This window comes from Colletotrichum navitas (genome assembly GCF_030913465.1).
Source record: "Colletotrichum navitas strain CBS 125086 chromosome Unknown LY79scaffold_146, whole genome shotgun sequence".
In the NCBI taxonomy this organism is placed as follows: domain Eukaryota; kingdom Fungi; phylum Ascomycota; class Sordariomycetes; order Glomerellales; family Glomerellaceae; genus Colletotrichum; species Colletotrichum navitas.
The window spans coordinates 3,937-27,271 of NW_026850692.1; the positions used below are offsets into that span (position 1 = coordinate 3,937).

The following is a 23,335-nucleotide window of genomic DNA, read 5'->3' on the forward strand; positions in this document are numbered from 1 at the left end:
CACCATCACGGAACATATTCTCTAGGGAAATCGCATCCCGAAATGCTTCTCTGCACATCTACCTTTACAAGGTCTCTCAACAGTCTAAGATTTGGATTACATTTTCAATAACCAACACCTCGCCCTCAACTATAGTCGGCTGCCTCCTCAATGTGTCCAGGTCCATGCGCGAAGCTCTGAAGCTCGCTCAGTCAGAACGCCACTACAACCCCAATGCCTATGTTTTCATTAGCGACTTCAGACTTGATACTAACAAAGGATATCCACCTGCAATTAATCTTTGCGAAGCTGCTGGGACCCTCTAGAGAACACCAGTCCTGTCATGACCTGCTCATCGCGCAAGCCAATGCTGAAGGCGTACCGCATATCAAGAAGTACATTCTTAAGAAACTAATAGAAACAAGGCGCAAATTGTCAATGTGCATCTTGAGCAACATCAAGAAAAGATTAAAGAATTTGTCAATACAATACCAACCAATGAAGAGATACGCCAGGAGAAAGAGATGCCTAAACAGAAGGGTACAGTTATAGGGTCACTTGTAGGCGGTGTAGCCAGTTCTACTCTTGGCCCTATTAGGTTTGTGGGTGGCCTCGCCATGGGTTGCCGTTCTGGTCAACATGCTGGCAACCTCGCCGCTAATAAGGGCAAAGATCGAAGGATTGAGAATTCAGAGGCGCTGAGGCTTGCGCGCTGCATGTACGTAGAATAGCAGAAAGACTTACTAACCTAACGCCACAGCTAGTAGGTGAAGTGGTTTGTCTTTTGGAGCAACTACAGGAACGTCCGGAGGCAGAAGACAAAACCGCCAACCCTACCTTGCTAGACACACTTCGCCAGCACACATACGGATGTACGCTGTTGCAGCACGCGCTGAACCTGTCACTAGAGATATTTAAAGGGTATCCCAAAAAGAAACACTGCGTTCTTGTTGTGATTTCAGACAGCTTCTCAACCAATAGCAATCCAATGCCTGTAGCACGAAGCCTACAGCAGGAGAACGTGAGAATTACATCTATCTACCTCGCCAGCAACCCAGAAGCAACTAAACGTCCCTTGCACTACCAACCAGCAGAAAGCTAGCACTATAGCCAGCGCTTGCTATTCAACATAGCACCAAGAGTCGCCAGCGTAGTGCATCCAATCCTGACCCTAGCTTCTATAGGCTAGAGCATTCCCTCGGCCAGCAAGATCGCATTATATAGCATTATGTTAACCTTAGCAGCTCTTAATAAGATTTGTTCACTACTACTATTAGTACGCCTTAGTTCTACAGATATAATACTTAATCTTGTAGGCAGATTTAAACTTAACAAGTATGTCAACAACAAGAATATCTACAGATTTTAGAATCCTTTAGACTACGGGCAGGAGCCTATATACTATACGCATGCTGCCGCTGCAGTGATTTGTATAGCCATATGTCATATCTTCAGTTAGGAAGGCAAGTACAATAACGTTAGAACAGTTTAGCAACAGATCTTAAAAGCCTACCTAGCACAGCCAAACAGATAAAATACTAAAGTCGTATTAGAGAATGCTACTAGTTAGTATTAGTTATAAGTCCTAGAGGTAGATAAGGATGCAGCCTGCCAAGCGGTGCTCTGTTGCCACCCTGTGCTTGCAACATTCTATCTTTCAGAGAAAGACTAGGGTACATCCTACAGTCACTTCAAAGAACCAGAAGATAAGTCTAAGCTAGTCCTTAAACAGGTTTAGATAACAAAAGACCGTTCCCTGCCCAGTACCAGTGGCCATGCTATAGTGTTAGTTAACTGCAGACCCAACTGCCTCACCTTCCTGGATTCGTAAGGCAAGATCTAGGGAAACAACATTAGCTTTAGCGTCAAGGACTACACTGTCTTAGAGGTAGATAGGTCACCAATGCGGTTCTATAACGTATACTAGTTGCAGTCTAATCCAACTCTAGTAGAGTTTTAATTATACAATGCTAAAGTAGACACAGAAGTGAGCTAGCTTGCCAAGCAATACCTGGGCATCTTTGACCTCAAGCTGCGCTGTCCCTACTGTTAAGCTGATATGCCTCTTAGTGGGTTTATTACCAACGCCGACAGCGTCTGCCAAGTGCAATGCGTGAGGTGTATTCAAATTCTCACGCCTGAGCCCGAGTATCTCAGAACCTAACTGTCGCGTATAGGGAAGTGGAGAGAAGCACCTGAAGTATTATGAACGAAGCCTACTTGAGACGAGGCGCTACTCCCATCAGTCGGGGAAGCAGATGGAAGAGCTACACGCGGCGATGAAGATTACTTTTGATACTTGCTTCAGTGATTCCCACCTCCCAATGTGATGTTCCATCGTGTGTGCCATTCAAAGGTATGCGAGGGGAGTTGATCTTGCCGCATCATCTCAAGCGCATTACCGGCACGTTTCGAACTCACCGGAAGCCGTCCATCTTCAGCAACCTCACGAACCCATCCGTTAGTCCGACTGCAAGTCTACACGGCCCACCCGAGCTTCCCGTCATCTTTACCTACTCTGGAGCCACCAAGCTCAGTATTATGCTATAGCCCACCCAGGATGACCTGAAGTTTACTTCAACACGCCGAGGCCATCCACCGCCGGATGCCGGTTTGACTTGCCATGCCCTCTCTAGCACCCACTCGGATCGAGGTTATTGGAAGGTTCGTCCAAACGGACAAAGCGCCAATTCCAGCATCCTAGTAAAGTTTTTTTTCCCTCTCCAGCCCAAGGTATGACTCTGACAGAGGCGGAAGTCTCTTCTTCTGACGCCGAGCTTGATTCTCGAGGACACTCCTGTTTTCGGTTCTAAGCTGGCCTGCTTACCAGGTTATGCAAACCAAGCCCCCCCCCGTACGCAGCGGGGGAGAGGAAGTGGGAAGCTTTTCGCAGAAACATTTCCGCCCTCATCTGAAAGCAACATAACAAACTGCTGATTCGGCAGACGACCGCCCACGAACACGGGGGTTTCACCGTCTCAGCTTCAGCATGGCAACTCCCCCGAAAGGGGCACATACCCATCGCGTTACTCTCGGCCCATAGCGCGCGCTGTACTCCCAAGAGTCAGGAGACGGGTGCCTTTTGCGCTCTCGCTCTCGAACCGACAAGGCCCCCCCCGTCCCTGCTCGAGGAGCAGCTTCGGACCGAATTTTGACTCCCGGCCGCAGAACATCTCGTCACAGAAGCCCTTTCACACCCTTTCAGCGTCTATGGGGGTGTCGGACTCGAGGGTGACATCGTCCCTGAGACGGGTTGCACCTGCCAGCACCGACCGGCTGTCCCGGCATTTGGACTGTTCTCCCGGAGGTGGAAGTCGCTAGGCTTGGGAGGAGCTGCTGGGACGAGTTTCGGTAGAGGCTCGACAAAGCTACTGAAAAGCGCCGCGGCGGCGTCGATCCCGGGGCCAAGGAAACGTACACGCGCCCCTGTTTCAAAGCCTCGGAGGTGGGACGGGCAAAGGTGCGCTGTTGGCTAAGTGGCTGCAGCTACAGCATAGTACCTTCATCACTATAAAGGTCGACGCTGGGATCACAGTTGTAGTGGGACATGTATTAGACGTGTAGGTTGAATTTGTGCTACCTAGGTCTATAACATCTTCCTTGCCTTGGGAAGCTAGGATAGGAAAGATGTACAGTTTACTGAGAAGTGACACCGGCATCGACATGCCATCTGCCTCGACTCGGCCGAGCACTCGTCTCTGATCGACCGGCCCGGCCGATCGGCTCAAAGACGTATGCCGATGGGAGCATCATATCGGGCAGTGATGGGGGGTACTCGTCCCTGCCATCGATCCCCATTCTTCATCTTCGTCCCCACACTCACTCAGGATATGGACTTATTAGTCGAGAGAGAGAGAGAGAGACGGGGGAGTTAGATTACGCCGAAACGGCAGCGTCCCTGTGGCACCTACGACCATCGTTGCCCGGAAGGGATAAACGGTCACCGGCTTCAACCACTACGATTGAGGAGGAGGAGGGGAGCCGTGCTCAACGGCATCAAGCCTGCGGAACGGACCCGGCGAAGGAACCCTCCGCCGCCGGCGCCTGCGTCGGTGCATTCCACAAATCGTCGCTCGTTACTGGGTACGCCGTATCTAAGAAGGACATCTCGAAAGAGGGGGCGGGCCAAACATCGCCGTGTAGCACGCTCTCCCGTCCTTATTTTGAATGAAATAACGAGGGAGGGGAGGAGAGGGCAAAAAGAGACACGGAGACTGGATTCCCGGTGGGATAGGCTGGTGGTGTATATGCATACATACCTCAGCCATCCTGATCATCCCCCCAGGCACACCAATAAGCCCAGGGGACAAGGGGGGGGAGAAACCGACTCGTCCACTCTCTCCTTCCTGAATACTACAACGAAAGAAAAAGAGGAAAACGAGTTGAAGCAGACCATATCCACCCCCGTCGCATCTTCTTGATACGCCCGTGTCGAGGAACTAAGCTGGCGTGTGGATGCTGACAAGACTTCGGCCAGGTTCCTTTGTGATGCTGCCATTAGATAGGCGGGTTTCGAGACGCATCAGCAGGCCATGTAAGCCAGTTCTCGAATCAGCAGGTTTGACGAAGCGCCAGCTTGATGGCATCATCAACCTGCACGACCGCGCAAGCGAGGATCATGCAGCTTACCGTACCGCGTTACTCGTTAATTCCCATCGTCGTATGCAGGAAGCAACACGATCGGAAAGCCAGCAGAGATCCTCATATACACGTGGACGAGACAGCGGGGATGGCCAGGTTATGAGAGCAATGGCAGGTTTTTCTTTTTTCCGTCTTCCCATGCTACCCTAACTAATCAAGCCAAACCAGGCCGAACGCTTTCTGCTCAAGCGACTGCGCGTCCATCTTCCCAACGCCCAGTGTATGAAACCGGTACCCATTGTGACAAACGAACGAGTCGATTTCTTCAATTTCAAAGACTCAGTTTCTCAACTTTTATCCATCCCCGCGGGCTTTTTGCCGGACGGTCCGACCTTGACCGGGCTGGTGAATGCAACACGGTACAAGACCAGCGCAAAAACAACCAAGGCGGCTAGGGTCGACAGCAGACAACGCGAGGCCATGCCCGTATTGGGGGACGCTCAATGAACTGCAAAAGGGGCCAATTCCCATGCCCGATACCGAGACCCAAAACCATTCCGACACAAATGATAACCGTATCCTTTGGAACCTATCAACCCCCCCTCCCCCCCCCCGTACCGTGTGCTAGAGGTTCTGGTCCCTTGACCACTCACATAAAACCAGACCGAAGGATGAAAGCAAAACAAGACGAATCGACGAGCTGATAATGACCGCTTTTTGAAGGTCCAGCAAGAGTGAAGGCAAGATCGAATTATGCATTAAAGGAACTCCTTGTATGCTGTTCGTTCCTATGTACCATCCGTAAAGGAGAATCATTCCCTCGACACTGCGTTGAGCTCATCAGGTATGAGTGTTAAAAGGAGTGAGAAGAGCAAGGCTTATTTCCCACCCTCCACGCGTTTGACTCCGGTATGCCCATCGTATGCTTGGGAGTGTCGTCATCAAGTCGGATCGAGGGTCATGAAATGTAAAAACTCTTTGAACGCCCCGCGATGCCTTGGCCGTCCCTGGCCTTTGGTATCGAGATACCGATTAACGCCGTTGGTTGAAGTAAGGCCAGTTTTTTGTCGAAAAACACAATTGAAAAACGTCAAATGACGAAGCCGCAGAGGTGATGCGGTTATGGAGGAGAGCGAGAAGCGCCGTAATTAACCCCTAATTGCTGTTGCGGCATGAGTCTCCGTATTGAATGGAAATCGCTCCTGCAGCTGCTGGGCGTATGGAAATTCATTCGGCGACGTACCGGCGAAAGGAAAGCCACCCGTCGAGGCCGCCGAGGGGGCAGACCTCATTGTCGCTGGGGTGGAAGCCTGACTCGGACGATGGTTTGCGGATCGCTCGGGTTGTTGCAAGGTGGCGTGGTTGAGTGGAGATGATGCGGGAGACGCGCCGTAGGCTCCCAAAGGGTGGTTGAAGTAAGGGTTGGAATCGCGCATGTGAAAGGCGTGGTGCTGCGCGGGCCCAGCGTGCTGGGCCTGGTGGGCCATGCTCGGGCTGCCGTTGGAGCTCGAGGTTGTGCTGTTGGAAGCCCGGGTGGCAAAGCCGTCGTCAGCTCCGTCGAATTTTCCACTTCTCAAAGTGCCATCCTTGATCTGCGGGCTAGACTGCTTGGAGCCGAACTGTTGAGTGCCAAGGTCAGTACATGCTTTCTGGGCTGAGAGCGGGCGATCGTTGAGAGTCGGTGAAAGGGTCGGGCATGGGTGATGGTTGACCAGAAGTACGTACAAAGCAATATTTGTTGACCAGCTCCTCGTACGATGAGGATGCGAGTATGGTGTTAGGTGAGTCGGTGCCAGGAACAGTAGGTCGCACAGCAGACTTGGGGATAGCGGGGGCGCTTCTGGTGGCCGCTGGGGGTGGGGCAGGCTTGGTCTGCTGAGGCTGCTGCGGTTGCTGGGAAGGAACCTGGATCTGGCGGTGGCTCTTCATATAGAGCCCGTCCGGGTTGCGGTCCCTAACCATCGTATCCTTGGCGGCCTGGACGGCGGCAGTGAGGGAGGCGCCAAAGTCGTAACGGTTGGCAAATGCCTGACCGCTGGGAGCAGACAGCCGGCTGGGGAGGTTATCGCTAGCCAGATTGCCGGTCGACTTATTGACCTTGAGGCGGAGTCCCGTCGGACCCGACTCGCCTAGGTACTCGTGGATGGGTTGCTCGAAGTTGAGTTTGGATTGGTTGGGGAAGTCGTCGAAGCCGACAGGCATGGACTTGGGGCGAGGAGCTGAAGCAGGGCTGGAGCGGCGGTTGCTGCGGGGGAGAGCGGGCCGGCTGGCAGCACCCTGAAGGCCTCGCTTGCCATTCTGAGGGAGATACTTCTTGCGGAAATCGACTTGGAAGTTGGTGCCGATGTTGTTGTCCCAGAATTCCTGGCCGTTCACCGTGTACCTGATGCAGAAGAAAAGCGTCTTGGTCTCGAGGTTAGCCAGGTCGGACAGCTTGATGGTGAACGTAAAGCGGTCTTGAGAGACGGGCCCGTCTTGCTGGCGGACCTCGTGCGAGTACTCGGCGGCGACCTCGGAAGTGGTCTTCCAGTAGTCGAGGGTGAACCTGCAGGTAACGGATTTCTGGAAAGCGAGGTTGGCGACGGCGACGGACCCCAAAAGGTTCTTCTGGTCGGGCGACAACCATACTCTCTCGAGGCGCACAGGAAGAGACCTGCGGATAGGGGTATCGACGGGCTGGCTAGCCATGACAATCTCCCACTCATAGGGGGGGCTGCGGGCGCCGCGGCGTTCATCTCCAGGGAAAGGGTACTCGGTGTCACTGTCGTAGTTATCGACCGGCGAAGATCCAGCGCTAACAGCGAGTGGCCTGTCAACCTGAAGAAAGTGGCGAACGTGCTCCAGGTGGGAGTCGAAGTGGACTGCCTTGGAGAAGGTTGGGGTGCCGGGCATGCTGGACGGTCTCCGGCGAGCAGAGGCGGGCCGAAGAGCAGGGCGGACAAGTTCGCCAGACTTCTTGCGCACCATGGGGGGCTTGGCTTGGTTGTTGCCGTCCGAGTCGGATTCGGAGCCGGTCGCAGAGACTGGTTCGTAAACAATTCTGGGCTCGGTGCTCGATCTGGCGTGGGTTGCGCGGCGAGCGACGGTCTTTGCGAGGGCATCCAGCGAGCTGGTGCTGAAGCTAGTAGGAAAGCCCTCCTTGGGGAGGTCGTCCTTGGTGATGAGAGCCAGGGTTGGCTGGTCAAGCTTAGAGCGCGTGGGCGATGCTTCCCGGTGGACGGGAATCTGGCTAATGGCCTCTTGAAGCTCCTTCAAGTTCTCGATCTGCCTGCCCCGTTCCGCGACATCTTCTTCTTCGCTGCCAGAGTCCGGCGGGGAGATGATAGCGCCCTTAGGCATACCTCTCTCGTCCGTCAACGGGGGTGGCGATTGCCGCACGCTGCTGTTCGTTGCCATACCTTTCAAGTCGTCTGATGTACCGGGAGGCGTCGGTTGGTCGGAGGAGTTGTTTGGAGGGGCATCTGTCGCCGCGGCAGGGGTCCTTCTGTGCTTTGTGAGGTACGATGCCGACCTTGGTAATGAAGGTCTCGGGCTGGATTGGAACGATGAGCGGCGGCTGATGTCGGGCGAAGATGGTGCGGAGCTCGCGGGCGACCGGCTGTGGGAGGGAGGTGTGTAAGGCATGACGAGCGTGTCTCTAATATTTAGGAGGTAGGTTTTGGTTGTAGGTCGGATTCGTGCACCCGGCACGGTGTTTGTGGAGTCCGTGACGGCTCGGAATAGTGTAAAAATGCAAATTGGTATCAATTCATGCGGAAGAAAAAAATAGGATAGTATGGACGGAGCGGCCGGAAAGTGACGAAAGGGTTGCCGGTAGGATTAGGTTTTCTGTATTATCGGAAAGTTCTCGTCAGTCCGGTCTGATGACTTTTTTTCCCCTTCCTTTTCCCCCCTTCAAGATTTGGAGTTGATTGATTAAGGAAATGAGTGGTGGAGCATATAGATCGAAAATCGAAATCGAAACAGCCGAAAAGGAAAGAGAAAAGAAGAATCAAGGAAAAGAGGCAATGAAAAAAAGGGAGGGAGCGGATGACGGCGGTGGCGTAGTAGGATACAAGACGCCGCGGTAACAAAATGATGAAAAGGCAGCGACACACGCAAAAGGAAATGCAGTATGACTGAATGGTGAAAAATAAAAATAAAAACGATGTAGCAATGACGGAGATGGTGTATTTTTTTCTTGATCTTTTTGTCGGCGATTTTCGGTTTTTACAAAAGAATGGCTGGGTATGGAGTCGTGGTAGACCACTTACATGGATGGAGAAATCCTACAAGGAGAAGTGCGGCTCAAGGGCTTTTTGCACTGGCAATATTCCAGCAACAGGTGCAAAATGAGAGCTCTTGTTTGCTAGGCGACAAGGAATGTCGGTAGCTGGGGAGGAGGGTCCCGTGGAGATGCCGTCGAAGCAGGTGGAATGCAATGACGAGTCTAGGACCGGGGGCGAGGTGTCTCGAAGGAAGGGGTCCGATGGGGGCGAGATGCGGCGAGGCCAGGCGAGAGAGACGCACGACAAGGTGGCTTGCGGCGTTCGTGGGGATCGTGGGTCGAAATTGTTCGGAATTGGGAGGAACACGAGGACGGGAGACGAGACAGTTGAGCCTGTCTTGAGTCGAAAAAGGCAGAGGAGACTGTCAATAGCGTGAACTATGGGGTCAATCCTTCCGTGCCTGAGAGAGAAGAGAGCAATGTCGATGACTCTCTTTGGTGCTGGTTCGTGTGGTGGCCTTCCTTCTTGGTGGTCAGGAAGAAGAGAAGGTTCGGGTCTCTTACGACAGGTGACGAGGAGGAGGATTGAGAAGTCGGTGGTGGTGGTTGACTTTGGTGTTTGAAGCACACAAAGATTGTGAGAGAGCAATCTGGTGGGCGGCTCCGGAGGGGACGGAGTGGTTTTGAATGGTGAGCACAGTCCCAGCGCTGCTCCCCCGTCCAACCCGAGTTTCCAAGTGCAGCGAGCGCGGCGGCGGCAGCAGCAGCAGTAGCAGCAGGTACCGCTTCCAGCAAAAAGAGATGGTGGGAGGGAAAAAAGCTACCAGGCCGTTTAGTCCTGGTCCCGGCACCACCAGCAACTACGTACCGACACACACACACAGACACACTCACTCACTCATTCATACCCACACACACCCTAAGTGCAATGGCGACTAGGACCAGGATCTCAAGTGGGAGGGGGGGTGAGAGAAAGTAAGCCGGGACCGGGGGTGTGGGTGGTGTTGCTGCTGCTGCTGATGCTGCTGCTCTAGGTTCTGTTCCAGGCGGCGGAAGGTCACAGTAGCACGTACCTGATGGTCAGGGGCATCCCTGCAAGAACAGACAATGGCGAAAGTAAGAAAAAAAAAAATACTGTGGAGGAAGGAGAAGACGCACGGTTCATAGGACCCACCCGGTGTGGGCTGGCCGTAGGCGGGTCGGTGACGAGAGGTGTGTGTTGAGGAGGCGAAAGAAGAAGATGGGAGGAAGGTGCGAGGACGAAAGATGGCCGGGGTGGTGGAAGGTTGGGGTGTGTGGCGGGCTCTGGGGTGTGGCCTGAGCAAAAATCCGAGGAGGGGAAAAGGGGGGGGTGTTCGCGGATAGGGTGTGTCGTGGGAGAAGGGTGGGGCGGAATGGAAGGAAGCAAAGAGACGAGGCGACCTGCGCGGGATAGTGGCACGGAGACGGCAAGCCGGACTGGCTCGACGACGCTGGTTGCGTTGAGGAACCAACCTGGCCGTCCGGTATTGGCGTATCTACCTCTCTCTTGTTCCTCCTGTCGACATCGGGCCAGTGCGGGTAGCTGGACATGAAGCTGTGTTTCCTAAAGATACAGACAGGACAAGAGATCAATGGAACGGTCGCCGCTGATGCCCGTTATGAGAATACCGAATACCGCGTACACACCACATCACACCACATACAATGCAAGTCGAATGAGGGGCAGCCACCAGGCATGCGTGTCCACCGCTACCATGGACATCTACACTACCAGATGGGCATGTACCATACGCAGTAGCAGGTGGTATACAACCTACCTACACTACTACTTGCTGCCAACAACGAGAAGGGGGCGGGGGGGGAGGCGACGGACGACGCGCACGGCACGACAAGTGTGCTCTCTACTGTAAGCTATCTGGCCAAGTCCAGAGGTCACGACCTGCGCACCAGGGGATACTCTACTGTAGGTATCGGACCAGAGAGAGGCTCGCTGCCTGCAGTCACCACCCCCTCCTCCATTGGCAATAGTACCTTTGGCAAATGCACCACGACAAGTGTGCAGCGACTGGCGCCCGCTGTCTTTGGCCTGAGCAGAGCATGCGGCGGCAGGCCCGCCAGTCGTGCTCGGGCATGTATGTGGTTGGTTCCGTTTGCTTTGGCCCGACTTCGGTCTACTTCACGTCTGCTCCATTGCCTTATCGACTCCCTCGGACCGGATGGAGATGGCATGCCCTGATTTGTTTTGAATTTTCCCCTTTCTTTTCGGTTTGGAGACTGCTACCGGCCACCGTTACATCTGCTCCGGTATCGAGATTCATGGTTGCGGCGGCGGGGGTAAGACGTTGAGGTTCAGGTAGAGCTAAAAATTTCCAAACCAGATCAGCCAGCAATGACCTTACCCTGGCCATTCGTTCTCATCCACATGTAGTACTCCGTACAGGAATACACCAAGGTCCCAAAGCCACAAAGCTCCCCGCAGAGGACCCAATAATACCCATGCCCACCGCCGAGGCATGTATGCTTCGCATTGTCAGTGTCAGCGCCGAGAACAGACAAGCAGAGGACAATTGAAACATGAAGTGGCCGGGGCAAGGACAGGCGGTGCTGGGCGCTGGCCGGCGGGGAAACAGCCAAGCAGCCAAGCAAGCCCGGAAGATATCAAGGTTCCATTCAGTACGAGGGGGATTGAGTTGAGCCGAACTCAGTGAGTACGGACGACGTGGAGGGAGGGAAAGGCCAGGAGAAAGTAGTCCGGCTTTGAGATGTTGTCAGTCCTCCTTTCTCGGTCAAGACTGCCTAGTGCCTGGGCGGGAAGGGAGGAGGAAGAGGAGGGAGGCATGAAAGCCACAGAGCCACAATGCAAAGGTGCTCACCGGCCAGCGGCGGACGACACTCTCGCACAGTACAGGAAACAGGTTGGGGGCTGGATGGCGGACAGTGAAAGATGTTTGATGGGACGGACGGTGGGATGTCCCTTCCCTCTCTCTCTTTCGCGAAAGGAGAAGGGGAAAAAAAAAAAGGTGAGAAGGTGGGGTCGGTCGATTCCACGCTAGCAGGGGGAGATGGGTAAGCGTGCGGGGTACGTACCGACTGGTTCGAGGGCCGCGCAGCAGGAGCAGGGGACAGGGATCCGACCGAGCTGGCTTAGCGTTGGTGCTGATTTAGAAATGATGGTCCCATCATTTTCTCAAAGAGCATGACATCCAGCCAGCGGCTCTCGACAGGCTCGAGACTCTTTGACTATCCAGACTCGATAGAACCTAGTCCAACCCCAGATAAGCCGACACTGCACAGCACGCACTTATCCGCCTTACCCAAACATCCAATGAATTTCCATCGACCAAGTCAAATACTACAGGCATGTACCATACCTACTACTACCTCCTACCTACTGGTATAACCCCCCTTCATCTTGCAGGTTTGCAGCAGCAGCGGCGGCACTACGCCTCATGAAAACAATGTGCATTGTTCTGTCAAGCCGAGGGGCAGTGTAACATTAAGAGTTGCCAGTCTGGCCACAACTCATGGACGGATACCTTAGTCTTGGTCCCGCTGACTATGTCAATATCTCGATTTGCTTCTTCCTCCTTCCGTGCGGGCCGTGAGGCAGTATCAGGGTCCAACCGCGCCGCTGGCTGAGCCGACTGAATGCGACGTGAGATACTAAATCATGCGGCGGCGACACCACCGTACGATGCTCGTCGGCGACGGCCACCGCCGCATTTGCGACTCCAGGAGGGGCCTTTCGTCTGTGTCTGGGTGCCTATGGTTTGACTCGAAAAACCTGCTTCAAGTAAACTTGAGTTTATATCTTCTTAGCCCTTTCCTCAACAGTCTCTACCCCCAGTGCGCCGTTTGGGCCTTTTCGTCTACATCATCGGTCCTCATCGGTTCTCGATTTCCCGTTTGCCTCGACGTGCCTGCCGTACATACCGGGCATGGCAGTTGGCAGGGCGGCCGGTATGAGAGAATACCGTTCGCATCGTCATCGAGCTGGGGACGGAGATTGTGGCGTTTCTTGTCTCTTATGTCTCTCGCTTGCCGAAGGGGAAGGGGTGGTGGGGCACTGTACGGTTGACACGGTCCCACCTTGCCGGGGAAGCTCTGTCTCTCTCTCGCTTTCACTCTTTTTGTCCGTCTTCTCGATTCTTGTCTTTGCGGCCAACAGCAACTGCCACACCCTGTTTTGGTCGCCTCAGCCCCGACCAGGCAATCAACGGCAGGACAGGAAAGGGCAGGGCAGGGCAGCAAGCGACGGCAGGAGGCAAAGGCGGCGACGCAGGCACAAACAGAACTCAAGCATGGGGGTTACACGATTTGCAGGCAACTGCGTCCCTGCCCTGCTTGCTGCTCCGCTGCTCCTTCCGGAGTAAGAGTTGAAGCTGAGTACAGCCTGCCCTGCATACCGCTTGCAATGCCCACCACCTGTCTTGGCCTTGGCTTCCAGGAGAAGGAGGAGCGTTCTCTAGGATGCAAAACAGCTGCCCCCTCCTCCGGTCGAGGAATTTCGCACAACATACGGAATACTAAACAATGAACACGCGTGCGGCTGATGAGGTGAGGTGAGGTGAGGCCCGCCGAGAAGAAATAAGCAAGTTGACAAATCTCTCACCATGGCATCGAGACAGGGTTATGATGTCATTGCTGGCTCCGAAATGTCATTGCTAGCATGTGCACCAACCAACTGTCGCGCGTGTCCCTCCGCTCTTTCTCGCTTGACCACTGAGACGTGCTTGCCTCGCCGGGAATCATCGTGAGGTCCATGTCATGTGGGGAGCAGGAAAGGGTGGGAAATAAAGCGGAGTGAGGACAGATACAGAGTACACGGACCCGAAATCCGAACTCTCACCCACAGCCAGCTCCAACCACGCCACGACGTGGCCCATTGTACCATGGGCACTACATGCATACACCGGGCCTTTCCCCTTCCCCTTCCATCATCAACAGGGCCGCTTACATCACCCTTTCGGCGTTACCTTATCTCGACCACCATCTTTCATCGTCTCCTTATCTGGAGCACCAGCCGTCTATATCCATCCTAAAAAAAGCGAGCAAGCTGTCATCGTGACGCTATTGTTCTGTTGGGGCGCGTCTCGGTCGCGTCTCACCTTCGCCATGATTCTTTCTTCCTTGTTCTTCGTATCTTTATTACATCGCCCCCTTTCGTGCACTACTACTTGTTTGATCCGCCAACCGTGGTCGAAATGCCCTCAGATGCCGCCCGCGCGGCCTTGACCGGTAAGGGGGCAACGACACGACTCGAGCAGCCTTTTGATATCGACTGGTCCTGCGCAGCGCGAACCTTATTGCTGGGACAGTCCAATTGCAGTATGCGGCTATTGAGGGCCCGCCGTTGACACGCAGCGATAGGAATCCGCCGACGGACCCGTCCTGACGATCAGATCCGCGCCCGTATTCGGTGGATACAACAAGCGACATGCCCAAGGATCACGCCTGGATGAGGCGAAGCGGAGCTGGAACCAGCACTCGAGACACTGGACGAAGATTGCGGATCGGAGACGGAGAGTTGTGGGATGCGCAAAGACACTGTCCGATCCACATTCCGCTTTTGTCCACGCTCCATGTCTTCTCTGTTTTGGACAGACGCCCCCCCGCAGCCGCCTGCCTGCTCTGGAACTGTTCCCAACAAGGACGAATGTATGATAAGCATCAAACACGCATGCGAAAAGCTTCGTTTCTTCCACGCCCTGCTGCTTGCTTCGGGGTGGGCGACAGGTCTTCTGGAATACCAGAGACCCGAGGCGGTCTGTCGGCCTGGTCAGTCAGGCGACCTTGCATCCCTTTAATGCGGGTGCCAGTGCCAGTGCCAGTGCCAGTGCTGATGCGAATGCTAACGCTGACTGGCGCTGGTGTTGGCGCTGTGTGTGTTGTGTGTATGCGTACACAGCGTTAGTAAGTGAGTGTATTCGAGTGTGTGTGTGTGTGTGTGTGTGTGTGTGTGTGTTACGCAACCAAGGCTAAGACAGTGCCAACCTGGTGGGTTGAGTGAAGTGTCAGTCAGCCAGCGCTTCGGCCGGGCCAGTGCAGGCGATGATAGACGATATGAACGACCGATGCCGGCGCCAGCATCAACAGCGGCCATCAGCGTCACAGCTAGCACTGGCATGGACAAGGATGGCACTGATGCTACTGTGTAGTACAGTATGTAGGGTCGAGAATGTTGAGCGAGTCCCCATCAACCATCATCTCTCGTAGCAGCCATGTCATGCCACGCCTTGGGGGCCCATTTGGCGCGCGCCCGGTATGCGGCATTGGAGACAACATATCCCAGTGAAGAATTTTTATCCCACGTCAAATGTCTCACTCATCCCCAACCATGGAGAACGGTACCGACACGAATGGACACGTCCGATAAGTCGAGAAAGCCAACCACTCAGCTGCCAGTGGACGTTGTAGAAATGGCGCAACGAAAACGCAAAGTCGCATCCTATTCTCCTGACACTACCGATGGTTGCATTGGCGATAGCAAATGTTTCTTTTTGCAAGTCCCCAGCCGAGTTAAACAATGGAGCAAAGCAGAGTGCCGCAGCTACTACCGGTATTACAAATGTTGCTTTGCCTTTGCATCGGCGATTGGGTAGAGTTTCGTTCCTTTTTTTTTTCTTCTTCTTTTTCTTTTTTCTTTTCTGTTTTCTTTTCCTTTTGTGGGAAAATGCTATTTGCCAAGTGCCTTGTCACCAACGACCTACTTACACAACAGGGGGAGGGAAAGGTGTTTCGATTGGGGTAAGAGCAGGCACCGCTCGGGCCGTTCAGTGGCTCCCGCAGGCGCGACTCTCCAGACCAAACGAGGAGATGGGATGAGGCGTGGCTTCTTTTTTTTTTCTCTCCTTCTTTATCTAATTCTCTTTCTCTTTTTTACCTACCTATCTGGTACATCTCTTTCTCCCCGATGTGGTCCAAGCTTTCTGCCATTGTGGAGATGGTGACGGACTCTGACTGGCCGTCCGGACGCTCGCGTACGGAAATGCTCACAGTCGACGAATGCTGCTTGCTATCTACTACCCAGGTACCTTGGTATTTCTGAGTATCCGTGGCCTAGTCATTCTCTCTGCTGCGTTTGGGGAGGTTTGCTGAGTTCCAATCCTGGCTTATCATGTCCAAGTAGAGAGACTGCGCCGATGGTGTTGCGGACAGGCCGGAGTGCGGGTTTTCGCAGCACCGTGCCGAAGTAGGTACGTACTTTGGGAAAAGGACGGGGAGCGAGGAAGGGGGGCGAGTGGGTATTCGCGGAGAGCATAACTGGATCCGAATGACTAAGATTCAACATGGGAATGGCAGGCAGCAAAGGTCCTAGATACGTACTTACTTGCCTGTAAAGGCCAAGTACCTACATAGTAGGTAGGTGCACGGTGCACGGTGCACCGCCCCCACACAATCGACCGAGTCTAGCCTCTCGATCCAAGGCTGTCCCTACCCCCCACCAAGAAAGAGGCATACCGACGCAAAACTGCTCTCTCCTTCCTTATCAGCGGGAGGTACGCACGTAGTTTGGAATAGCGTAAAATTAAAATTAAAATAAAATCAATTTGGTCAAATTAACATCCCGCTGCAACATCAACTTCTCCTGCTTCGACCAGTATGAAGCTGTGCTCCACCACCCGTTTCGGCCACGGCACGAACAGACCTCTCTTGACTGTCTTTTTCATCTTTTATGCGTATAATGCGCGAGACCCGGAGATGCTACTTACCATCCTTGCTCTTATCCCGTCGTTATCAATCGCTGCCGCTTCTATGCGGCAATGGCATGTATTCCCAGCTGCGTCTGCGTCCGAACAGGGAATTGCCTTTGACCGCTGCCCAGCCTAGCCAGCGAAGAAACACATCGTGGCTTTGGCGACCCAGGACAAGCTGGCTTACAACGATGACGATGGATCCTCCAGCCACTCTGGTAATTGCATCCATCCACCCAGCCACTCCACGACCAACGACAACAACAGCACACATCCAATCATGAATTGTCGCAATTCCACGTCGACTGCTGCGTCAGTGTTGGCATGTCCCACATCCAAACTGAGGCGCACCCCGGTGTTGTCGCCCTGATCGGATGGTTTCCCGTCGTCTCGACGCCGCCAGTAATCGCCGGCCATTTGCTTCTTCCTGAAGTATCGACCCCTATGTCCCGATCTGGCTTTGTAGCGAGCGGCTATCCACGAATTTACGTGCGTCGTCGTGTGCAGTACGGACCAGCCCGCTCCCGGTTCAGGTGACCCGCGCCTGCAAACCCCTCATCTTCTACGTGTCGGCGACCTCCGTCAACTCGCCGGCCTTGAGATTTCTAGAGACGCAACCGAGTTATCTGGCGGCATACGGTGGGGATATCTCCATCCCCCCAGTGTCCCGGTACAGCTGCCTCTCCAGGTCTTCACTTGGGCCTTCCTTCACCCCGGACCAGTCTGACAAACGGAGTTGGTTTCATACACGTACAGACCATCAATCGATATGCAGCCACTGCCTATTCGTACGTACCCCGGTCGTTGTCGCCTGGACGGCCGCGGTCTCGCCTCCGGTTGCTGGCTTACGCGTGAAGTAGCCATATCCACCAGACATGTTACCCGATCCCACTTGCGTACATAAAGTACTTGGATCCATGCGCATCCACTTCTGCGTTCACCTCCGCTTCACAGCATGCATGTTGCGCATGCAAGACATGGACGCCGTCTAGCCTATGACAGCTCCGAGCCGTAGGCGCTGCCCACCAGTTATCTAAGTTGTCTGTACGGAGTACGGATACAGATATCTACATGGCCTGATTTGATCCCCGAGTCCATGCACGCCACACAGTCCGTTCCATCTGAGCCGCCCTTCTCTCGTCGTCTTCGACCATTCACCATACAGTGCGGCGGTGGTGGCCGTCGTAACATCATTGTCAGCCTTCATCGCTCGCCGCCGTACTTCGGACAACACGACACGGTCACCATAGGATGCAGGCTCCTACTGGGCCTTTTCGAAAACTGTGCAAGAGGCCCGTCGAGATCTAAAAGCGCCATCAGCCGCTGTGGTGGGGAATCGCCTCACCAAGAAGCCCCATCCGGCTGAGGCTACACCAAATGGCATCACACTAAACGCCTGTCAACCCACCTCACTTTCGCCCCCTATCAGTGCATCTATCTGTCAAGCTATTGCTCACAGCTTTGCTTTTTGGGGAAATACCTGCCATCTTATTTCCCCTCTTGCCTTGTCGCCCCAATCGAGAGCCCATTGCATAGCGCATGATGGTGCGCCGGATACCACTTTGCTCATCTCCTCTCACCTTGGCCTCGCGGTGGATGGCTGCCGATTTTGCGCTTGGCGCCAAAGGGCAGTGGAACTGTGCATCTCAAAGCCAAGCGCCAGCATAGCGTCCATTCGTCGTGGTGGTAAATTTTTGCCGTTGCTCGCACCATCAGCCATGTACACACACACACACACACACATACATATCACGCCGTTGGTTAGCACACACCTCCCCACAACCGGGTCTCATCACTTTTCGCTATTATCGGCATCGCAATCTGAGATGCCCAAGTCGTGCTATCATTGCGCTTGATTCACCGCGCGTCCTCGATGGCCCCTGCCAACCTCGTCTAGGCTCCTTTATGAACAGCATTGGATTTTGTTCAGCCTTTGCTTCTGGCATTCTGACACGGATCATCCGGGGCGGGGCGTCAGTAAAGTCATGCACAGACAAAGCACGCAAGCCATGGTGCAAGCCACACCTATTCATTACAAGGTCTCGTTGCCAGAAGGAGTTCGGAGAGTTCGGCGGACCTCGAAGATCGAATCCAACGGCAGGGAATCTGGACGACCCGCCCGACTTCGCCATCGCATCCGGACTAGAAGCGGCACCGAGCACGCAGTATCTTTCCTGGTGGGACGGACGGCTGGACGGATCAAGCTCGCCAACTCCGAGAATACTCTGTTGCAGAGGGGAGACAAGGAGGGCTATGCACTGGTGGCACGGAGTACGCATCGCGACACAAATACGGTTAAACGCAGCGCCAGGAACCGCTTATTACTGCAGCTTGATGGAAGGAATTGCGTCAAATTCTTTGGAGATGCTAAATACCCGCCTTTCGACATCTGTTCAATCAATCAACTGATCCGGTGTCGACGTACTGGGCTGGCATTCATCTTGGTCCGTCCTTGACTCATGATTAAGGTCCTTTGAACAAATTTTAAGAGCGGACCAATAGCGGTCCTAGTCATGAACCCGTACACATCACATCCGAGATGGTGGCTGCCGCACCACCGCACACAGCCTACTACGTAGATGGCCATTCCACAAATCCCCTAATCCAGGAGGACCCTACCACCCATCACACGTGCAGCAGGGGAGAGCCTTGGACGCCTGCGGGGACCGGATTTTAGTGCCAAGATCGATGCAGAAACCGGATCTAACGGCTTTGAGTACGAAGATCCCACCCGGTTGTCGTTGCTGTTTGATGCTTGCTTGCAACCGCGCCATCCTGTTATCAGATGATCGCCGGTACACTGAACACTTGCCAACGCGACCGGCATCACGCCCAGAGAACTGCGGGAGTGGCGACAACCAATTAATTACCCCGGCATGTAGCTGAGATGGCGAGTTTGCCGAGTTATACTGATACCTAAGAAGCAATCCGTCTTCCGACTGATTTTGCTCCGCGCTAGTCTGGAACTGGCCTTGGCCGGCACGAACAGTGGCCTGACAGTATCATATCATCCAGTGTTGGTTTCTTCCAGTTTTGGAGCACCTGAGATTTCCCGCCCTGACATTTGGTGGACCCGGCCCTCTCAGCTCCACGCTGCCATGGCGTCCAGGGTGCTGATTCGTCGGTCCGTTTCGTTGGGAGCGGCTCAATGGCCTCAAGGGGAATGCGCCCAAGGACCAGCATCAAACTGGGCGAGAGAGGGAAGGGATGACTGGTCGACCAAAGCTGGTTGTTCACATATTGGCACTCCTTTGTTTCCATGCCCCAGCGGCCATGGTGGCGTATTCTTCCCCAGACGACAGCTGTCTCCAGGTGTATTCCAGACCGTTGCCGGCAGTGTTTCGGGGAGGGAGCAAGGATGATTTCAGACGCCTCCGTGTCGCCAAACTGACTCTTGCAACGATTCCCCCACCCAAAGCATTATCGACACGACGCTACGTTGTCGTTCCATCCATCTAGATATCGCGTCGGTGCGTCTACGATGGTTGGCCGAGTTAGAGAAAGGTGGAGGCCGTAGTTAAAGTGTGGGTGCTTGTCATCATTAGATGATGCCATTACCGTGATCGACGTCTAAACTCTAGATTATCTCAGGATACCTAGATGACTGTCTCTGGCAGCAAACCCCTCGCACGCTTACGGCCAGCCAACCATGACTCGTTTCTCCGGCGGCCATACTATGTAGTGTCTGTCTCATGGAGACGGTGAGCCGAATACGGCACAAGGTGAGCGGCTGGGATGGGACGAGCTACGAGTTTGGCATACTACGTACCCGTACATCGCTGCAAACACAGTGCGGGCGCGCCAGGGCGGCGGCCGTGTCTTTGCTATTGGCGGAACACTGTATGGATACTCTACGCCACCCCCAAAGAAGCATCCCGGTGAGAGTCGCACGACATTGGCGTGCAGGGGGTGGGAGAATGTGCATTTGTTTTCTGCAGGTCTGGTTCGGAAGAAGTGTTTCAGTCACTTTCCACGAGCGACGGATGAGCAGAGAAACATGTTACACCACCCTTCCACTATGCTTATGGATGGCCAAGAAAGAGAGCGAAACGCCCAGTCGAAGCCATCATGAGGGGGCCTCTTCCCACTCGAGTCAGCTTGGCGTTGCATCGACAAGCAAGAGGAAGGGAAGGGAATCGATGGAAGAAGACAAGAGAGATAAGAGTCGACACGCGGTGAAGCAGGCTAGCAAGCGCCAAGCATCCCTTTTTCCCCTCTCCGATTAAACATACCACGGCGTGGATGAGTCGAAACTGGAGTGAACCTCAATTAAAGTTTCGGATCGAGTCTTGTCATCCACTCGGACCTCAGCCGGTGGAGGTGGACGGCGGAAAGTGACGAGAAAGTCAAGGACTATCGACGAGACTAGGGCTCGGCCGCCGAGTCGCTGTCGGAGCGCGTCAGCTTCCGGATCATCCGTGCCAGGCGAGGCAGCGCACAAGGCCATTGGAGCCAGACAGTCCGGGGGGCAAGGCATGTCCTTGTAGCAGTTAGGGTCTTCGCTGCTACTGCGGATACTAATACCTATGTATGCACTTCGTAAGAAGTACGGAATATGAGTACGGATATAAAGCGCCCCCCTACCATGGCGTAGCCAATCATTACCCTCAGCGCCATATGCGGCCGTTGGGCGAGGACGAGGGGGGTTTGGACGACGACCTCTATGGCGTTGCCTATACACTATGTGCGCAGATCACTCACATCTACAATTCGGCAGCCGGCTTACTCGTTTCCCTCGAGCCTTGACCCGCGATATGCGCAGGACGGGCAAAGTTGGGGGTTTAGGAATGTTAGAACGACATAGGCGCAGCAAGAGAGCATCGAGAATGGATGGGTATCGAGGGGCCTCTACGCATGTAGTTGATGACGAAGTCGTCGCCCCGTACTCTGTCGAGTTCATACCCGGCTCCATCGACATTCGATACTGACGACCAACCTGCCATACGGGCATTTTGGTCCGTGTCCGTCCCTCCAAGACCAATTGACTAGATGTGCGACCGCCCGGCTGAAGGTTTCCTTGATTGTCTGCCAGCCCAAAAAAAAAAAAAAAAAAAAAAAAAAAAAAATCCGGGGAAGCAGGAAGAGGCATCACACCAGGGTGGTGTTTCGCACCGTGGATTGTTGTGTCTCAATCATGATACCACCGCCATCACCACCATCGCCGACGGAATACTAAGGCACCACTGACTGGTCTGGGTGCAACTTAGTCACCCCCATGCGCGTGCTCTATGGAAACCGAATCTGGTCCGACTGACTGCCATCGTCAAGCCGCAAGTTCCAAGTTGGATTTAAACTATCGAAGCGGAGTGGTCGGGGAGGGAGTTTCGACGCTTGCCAGTTTCGACGGGCTTGAAGACATGCCACGTACGGATTCGGATGGCACGGTTGTTCTGTGGGAGAGTGCAGGCAGTCAGTCAGTCCTGCAAGGAGGCTCACGAGGTCAACATCGTCTGCGCCGTCTTCGTACTGCGCCCCTAGACAGACAACCAGGGATGGAAGGCTGGTCAGGTTATGACGCAATTGAGTCGGGGCCAGCACGACCGGCCCTGCAATTACCGCTAATGAGGCTCGATGCGAGATGCGGTGCTCTCGGCACGTGGTGGGATCGTGATCAAAGACGTGTCGTTTCGTCGTCGTCCTTGCGCAAGGGCACATGGCTGTTCGGCTTCTGCTCAATTTCCAGGCATAGTCAGTACCCAGGCATGTTTCTTTCGGAACACCATTGCCCCCTCCCCGAGCCGTTCCACAGTCCATGGGAGCGCCAACCCGCGTGGGTCGCGACAGGAGGTGCCCCACGGCTCTTCAGACAACGCCAGCCCAGATGGCCGGGACAAGCAGAAAGGTGGGATGCTATTCTCGAAAGCAAACCCGGTATTCTGGCGTCGAAGCTGCGCCGATCAAGCTCCGAACGCTACTACTACTACTACTACTACATGGGACCTTTTTTCTTTCGCGAGGCGGGTAAACCCTGATTTACCTCGCCGTGCGGTGCATAGGGTCTTGGAGTATATCTCCCTCCCTCTGCTGTCACTTTTACCGGCTTACGGGATCTCTGGGCAGCAGGTGTGGGTAGAAGAGCTGGCGTGTACCTCGCCGCGCAATATGGACTGCGTCGAGACCTCTCTCGGTTGCGGCAAGGGCTTGGCGAGACGTTATCCGCCGATGACGAGCCCCCACTGATCTGCGCGAGGTTTTGGGTGTACCAAAGCGAGCCGGGGTGCTGCCAAGTTTTGTACGCAAAGGCTGCAGGAGGAGTGCAGGAGTGTGTCTGTGGTCTTTTCATCATGTAATTTCGAAAGAAGTTCCATGTACGGATATGCAGGCAGGTATTTGCTCTCTGTCAGGTAAGGCCTCCTCCTCCTCCACATCCGCCTTCTCCGCTTCCTCCGCACAGCCTTCGCTTGCGTGCACCAAGGCGGCCATGGCCATGGCTAGAAATGGCCGCCCGTGCAAGAAGAGGTGGGGAGAGGAGGAATTCAGTAAGATTGGAGGACAGGGCACATTGACGTTCACGAACTCGGCAATGGAGGACCACGGATCCGTTGAGCATTTTGGGACTCCATGTCCATCGTCAGCTACAGGACCGCATTCCGCCAGCATCGGTGAGACGGTGAGGATCACGACAGTGGTTCCAAGTGTGGTGAGTACCGGTATAGTACATCCCATGCATTCCCCATATCAACGAAGGCGGTCATCGGGGACGAAGCCTGCATGCTTCGGTGCGCGCGGAGAAGCAAACAGAATGCGGAGAAGGCAAACGATGCTCGCCAGCTGAATTTTACTTTCTTGGAGATTTTGCTCCGAGAACGGCCAACACCACGAGTCTCTGAAAGGAAAAGTAACCCCAGGGAAAGTTATCAGTCGGCGACGTGGGCCCGTGGCGCGATCTCGA

At 54.4% G+C, this 23,335-nt stretch overlaps 9 protein-coding genes across 9 annotated transcripts; 6 read left to right on the forward strand and 3 right to left on the reverse strand.

Moving 5' to 3' along the window:
- Window positions 1–2,527: 2,527 nt before the first annotated feature.
- LY79DRAFT_572266 (uncharacterized protein) lies at window positions 2,528–3,141 on the reverse strand (the record flags this gene model as incomplete). Its single annotated transcript, XM_060559339.1, has 1 exon — window positions 2,528–3,141. A coding segment is annotated over exon 1 (191 nt), but the record flags the coding sequence as incomplete, so codon positions are not given.
- Window positions 3,142–5,237: 2,096 nt separating this feature from the next.
- Window positions 5,238–8,184, reverse strand: LY79DRAFT_680836 (putative phosphatase regulatory subunit-domain-containing protein; the record flags this gene model as incomplete). Its single annotated transcript, XM_060564546.1, has 2 exons — window positions 5,238–6,179; window positions 6,286–8,184. 2 exons carry the CDS (start codon window positions 8,182–8,184, stop codon window positions 5,709–5,711), a joined length of 2,370 nt encoding a protein of 789 aa, XP_060407494.1. The 3' UTR covers window positions 5,238–5,708.
- Window positions 8,185–9,246: 1,062 nt separating this feature from the next.
- On the forward strand, window positions 9,247–11,320 carry LY79DRAFT_584864 (uncharacterized protein; the record flags this gene model as incomplete). The annotated part of the gene is made up of 4 exons (XM_060560442.1): window positions 9,247–9,336; window positions 9,802–9,883; window positions 10,729–10,881; window positions 11,178–11,320. 4 exons carry the CDS (start codon window positions 9,247–9,249, stop codon window positions 11,318–11,320), a joined length of 468 nt encoding a protein of 155 aa, XP_060407495.1.
- Window positions 11,321–14,002: 2,682 nt separating this feature from the next.
- On the forward strand, window positions 14,003–14,955 carry LY79DRAFT_97475 (uncharacterized protein). Its single transcript, XM_060565263.1, has one exon. It carries the CDS (start codon window positions 14,187–14,189, stop codon window positions 14,661–14,663), a length of 477 nt encoding a protein of 158 aa, XP_060407496.1. The 5' UTR covers window positions 14,003–14,186; the 3' UTR covers window positions 14,664–14,955.
- On the reverse strand, window positions 14,639–14,973 carry LY79DRAFT_572277 (uncharacterized protein; the record flags this gene model as incomplete). Its single annotated transcript, XM_060559340.1, has 1 exon — window positions 14,639–14,973. A coding segment is annotated over exon 1 (217 nt), but the record flags the coding sequence as incomplete, so codon positions are not given.
- Window positions 14,974–15,140: 167 nt separating this feature from the next.
- LY79DRAFT_572278 (uncharacterized protein) lies at window positions 15,141–15,453 on the forward strand. Its single transcript, XM_060559341.1, has one exon. The coding sequence runs from the start codon at window positions 15,169–15,171 to the stop codon at window positions 15,349–15,351; it is 183 nt and encodes a 60-aa protein (XP_060407498.1). The 5' UTR covers window positions 15,141–15,168; the 3' UTR covers window positions 15,352–15,453.
- Window positions 15,454–18,079: 2,626 nt separating this feature from the next.
- On the forward strand, window positions 18,080–18,993 carry LY79DRAFT_97488 (uncharacterized protein). Its single transcript, XM_060565264.1, has one exon. It carries the CDS (start codon window positions 18,349–18,351, stop codon window positions 18,850–18,852), a length of 504 nt encoding a protein of 167 aa, XP_060407499.1. The 5' UTR covers window positions 18,080–18,348; the 3' UTR covers window positions 18,853–18,993.
- A 2,528-nt stretch (window positions 18,994–21,521) lies between these two features.
- LY79DRAFT_97500 (uncharacterized protein) lies at window positions 21,522–22,587 on the forward strand. The gene has a single exon (XM_060565265.1). It carries the CDS (start codon window positions 21,672–21,674, stop codon window positions 22,413–22,415), a length of 744 nt encoding a protein of 247 aa, XP_060407500.1. The 5' UTR covers window positions 21,522–21,671; the 3' UTR covers window positions 22,416–22,587.
- On the forward strand, window positions 22,588–23,335 carry LY79DRAFT_97501 (uncharacterized protein). Its single transcript, XM_060565266.1, has one exon. It carries the CDS (start codon window positions 22,760–22,762, stop codon window positions 23,216–23,218), a length of 459 nt encoding a protein of 152 aa, XP_060407501.1. The 5' UTR covers window positions 22,588–22,759; the 3' UTR covers window positions 23,219–23,335.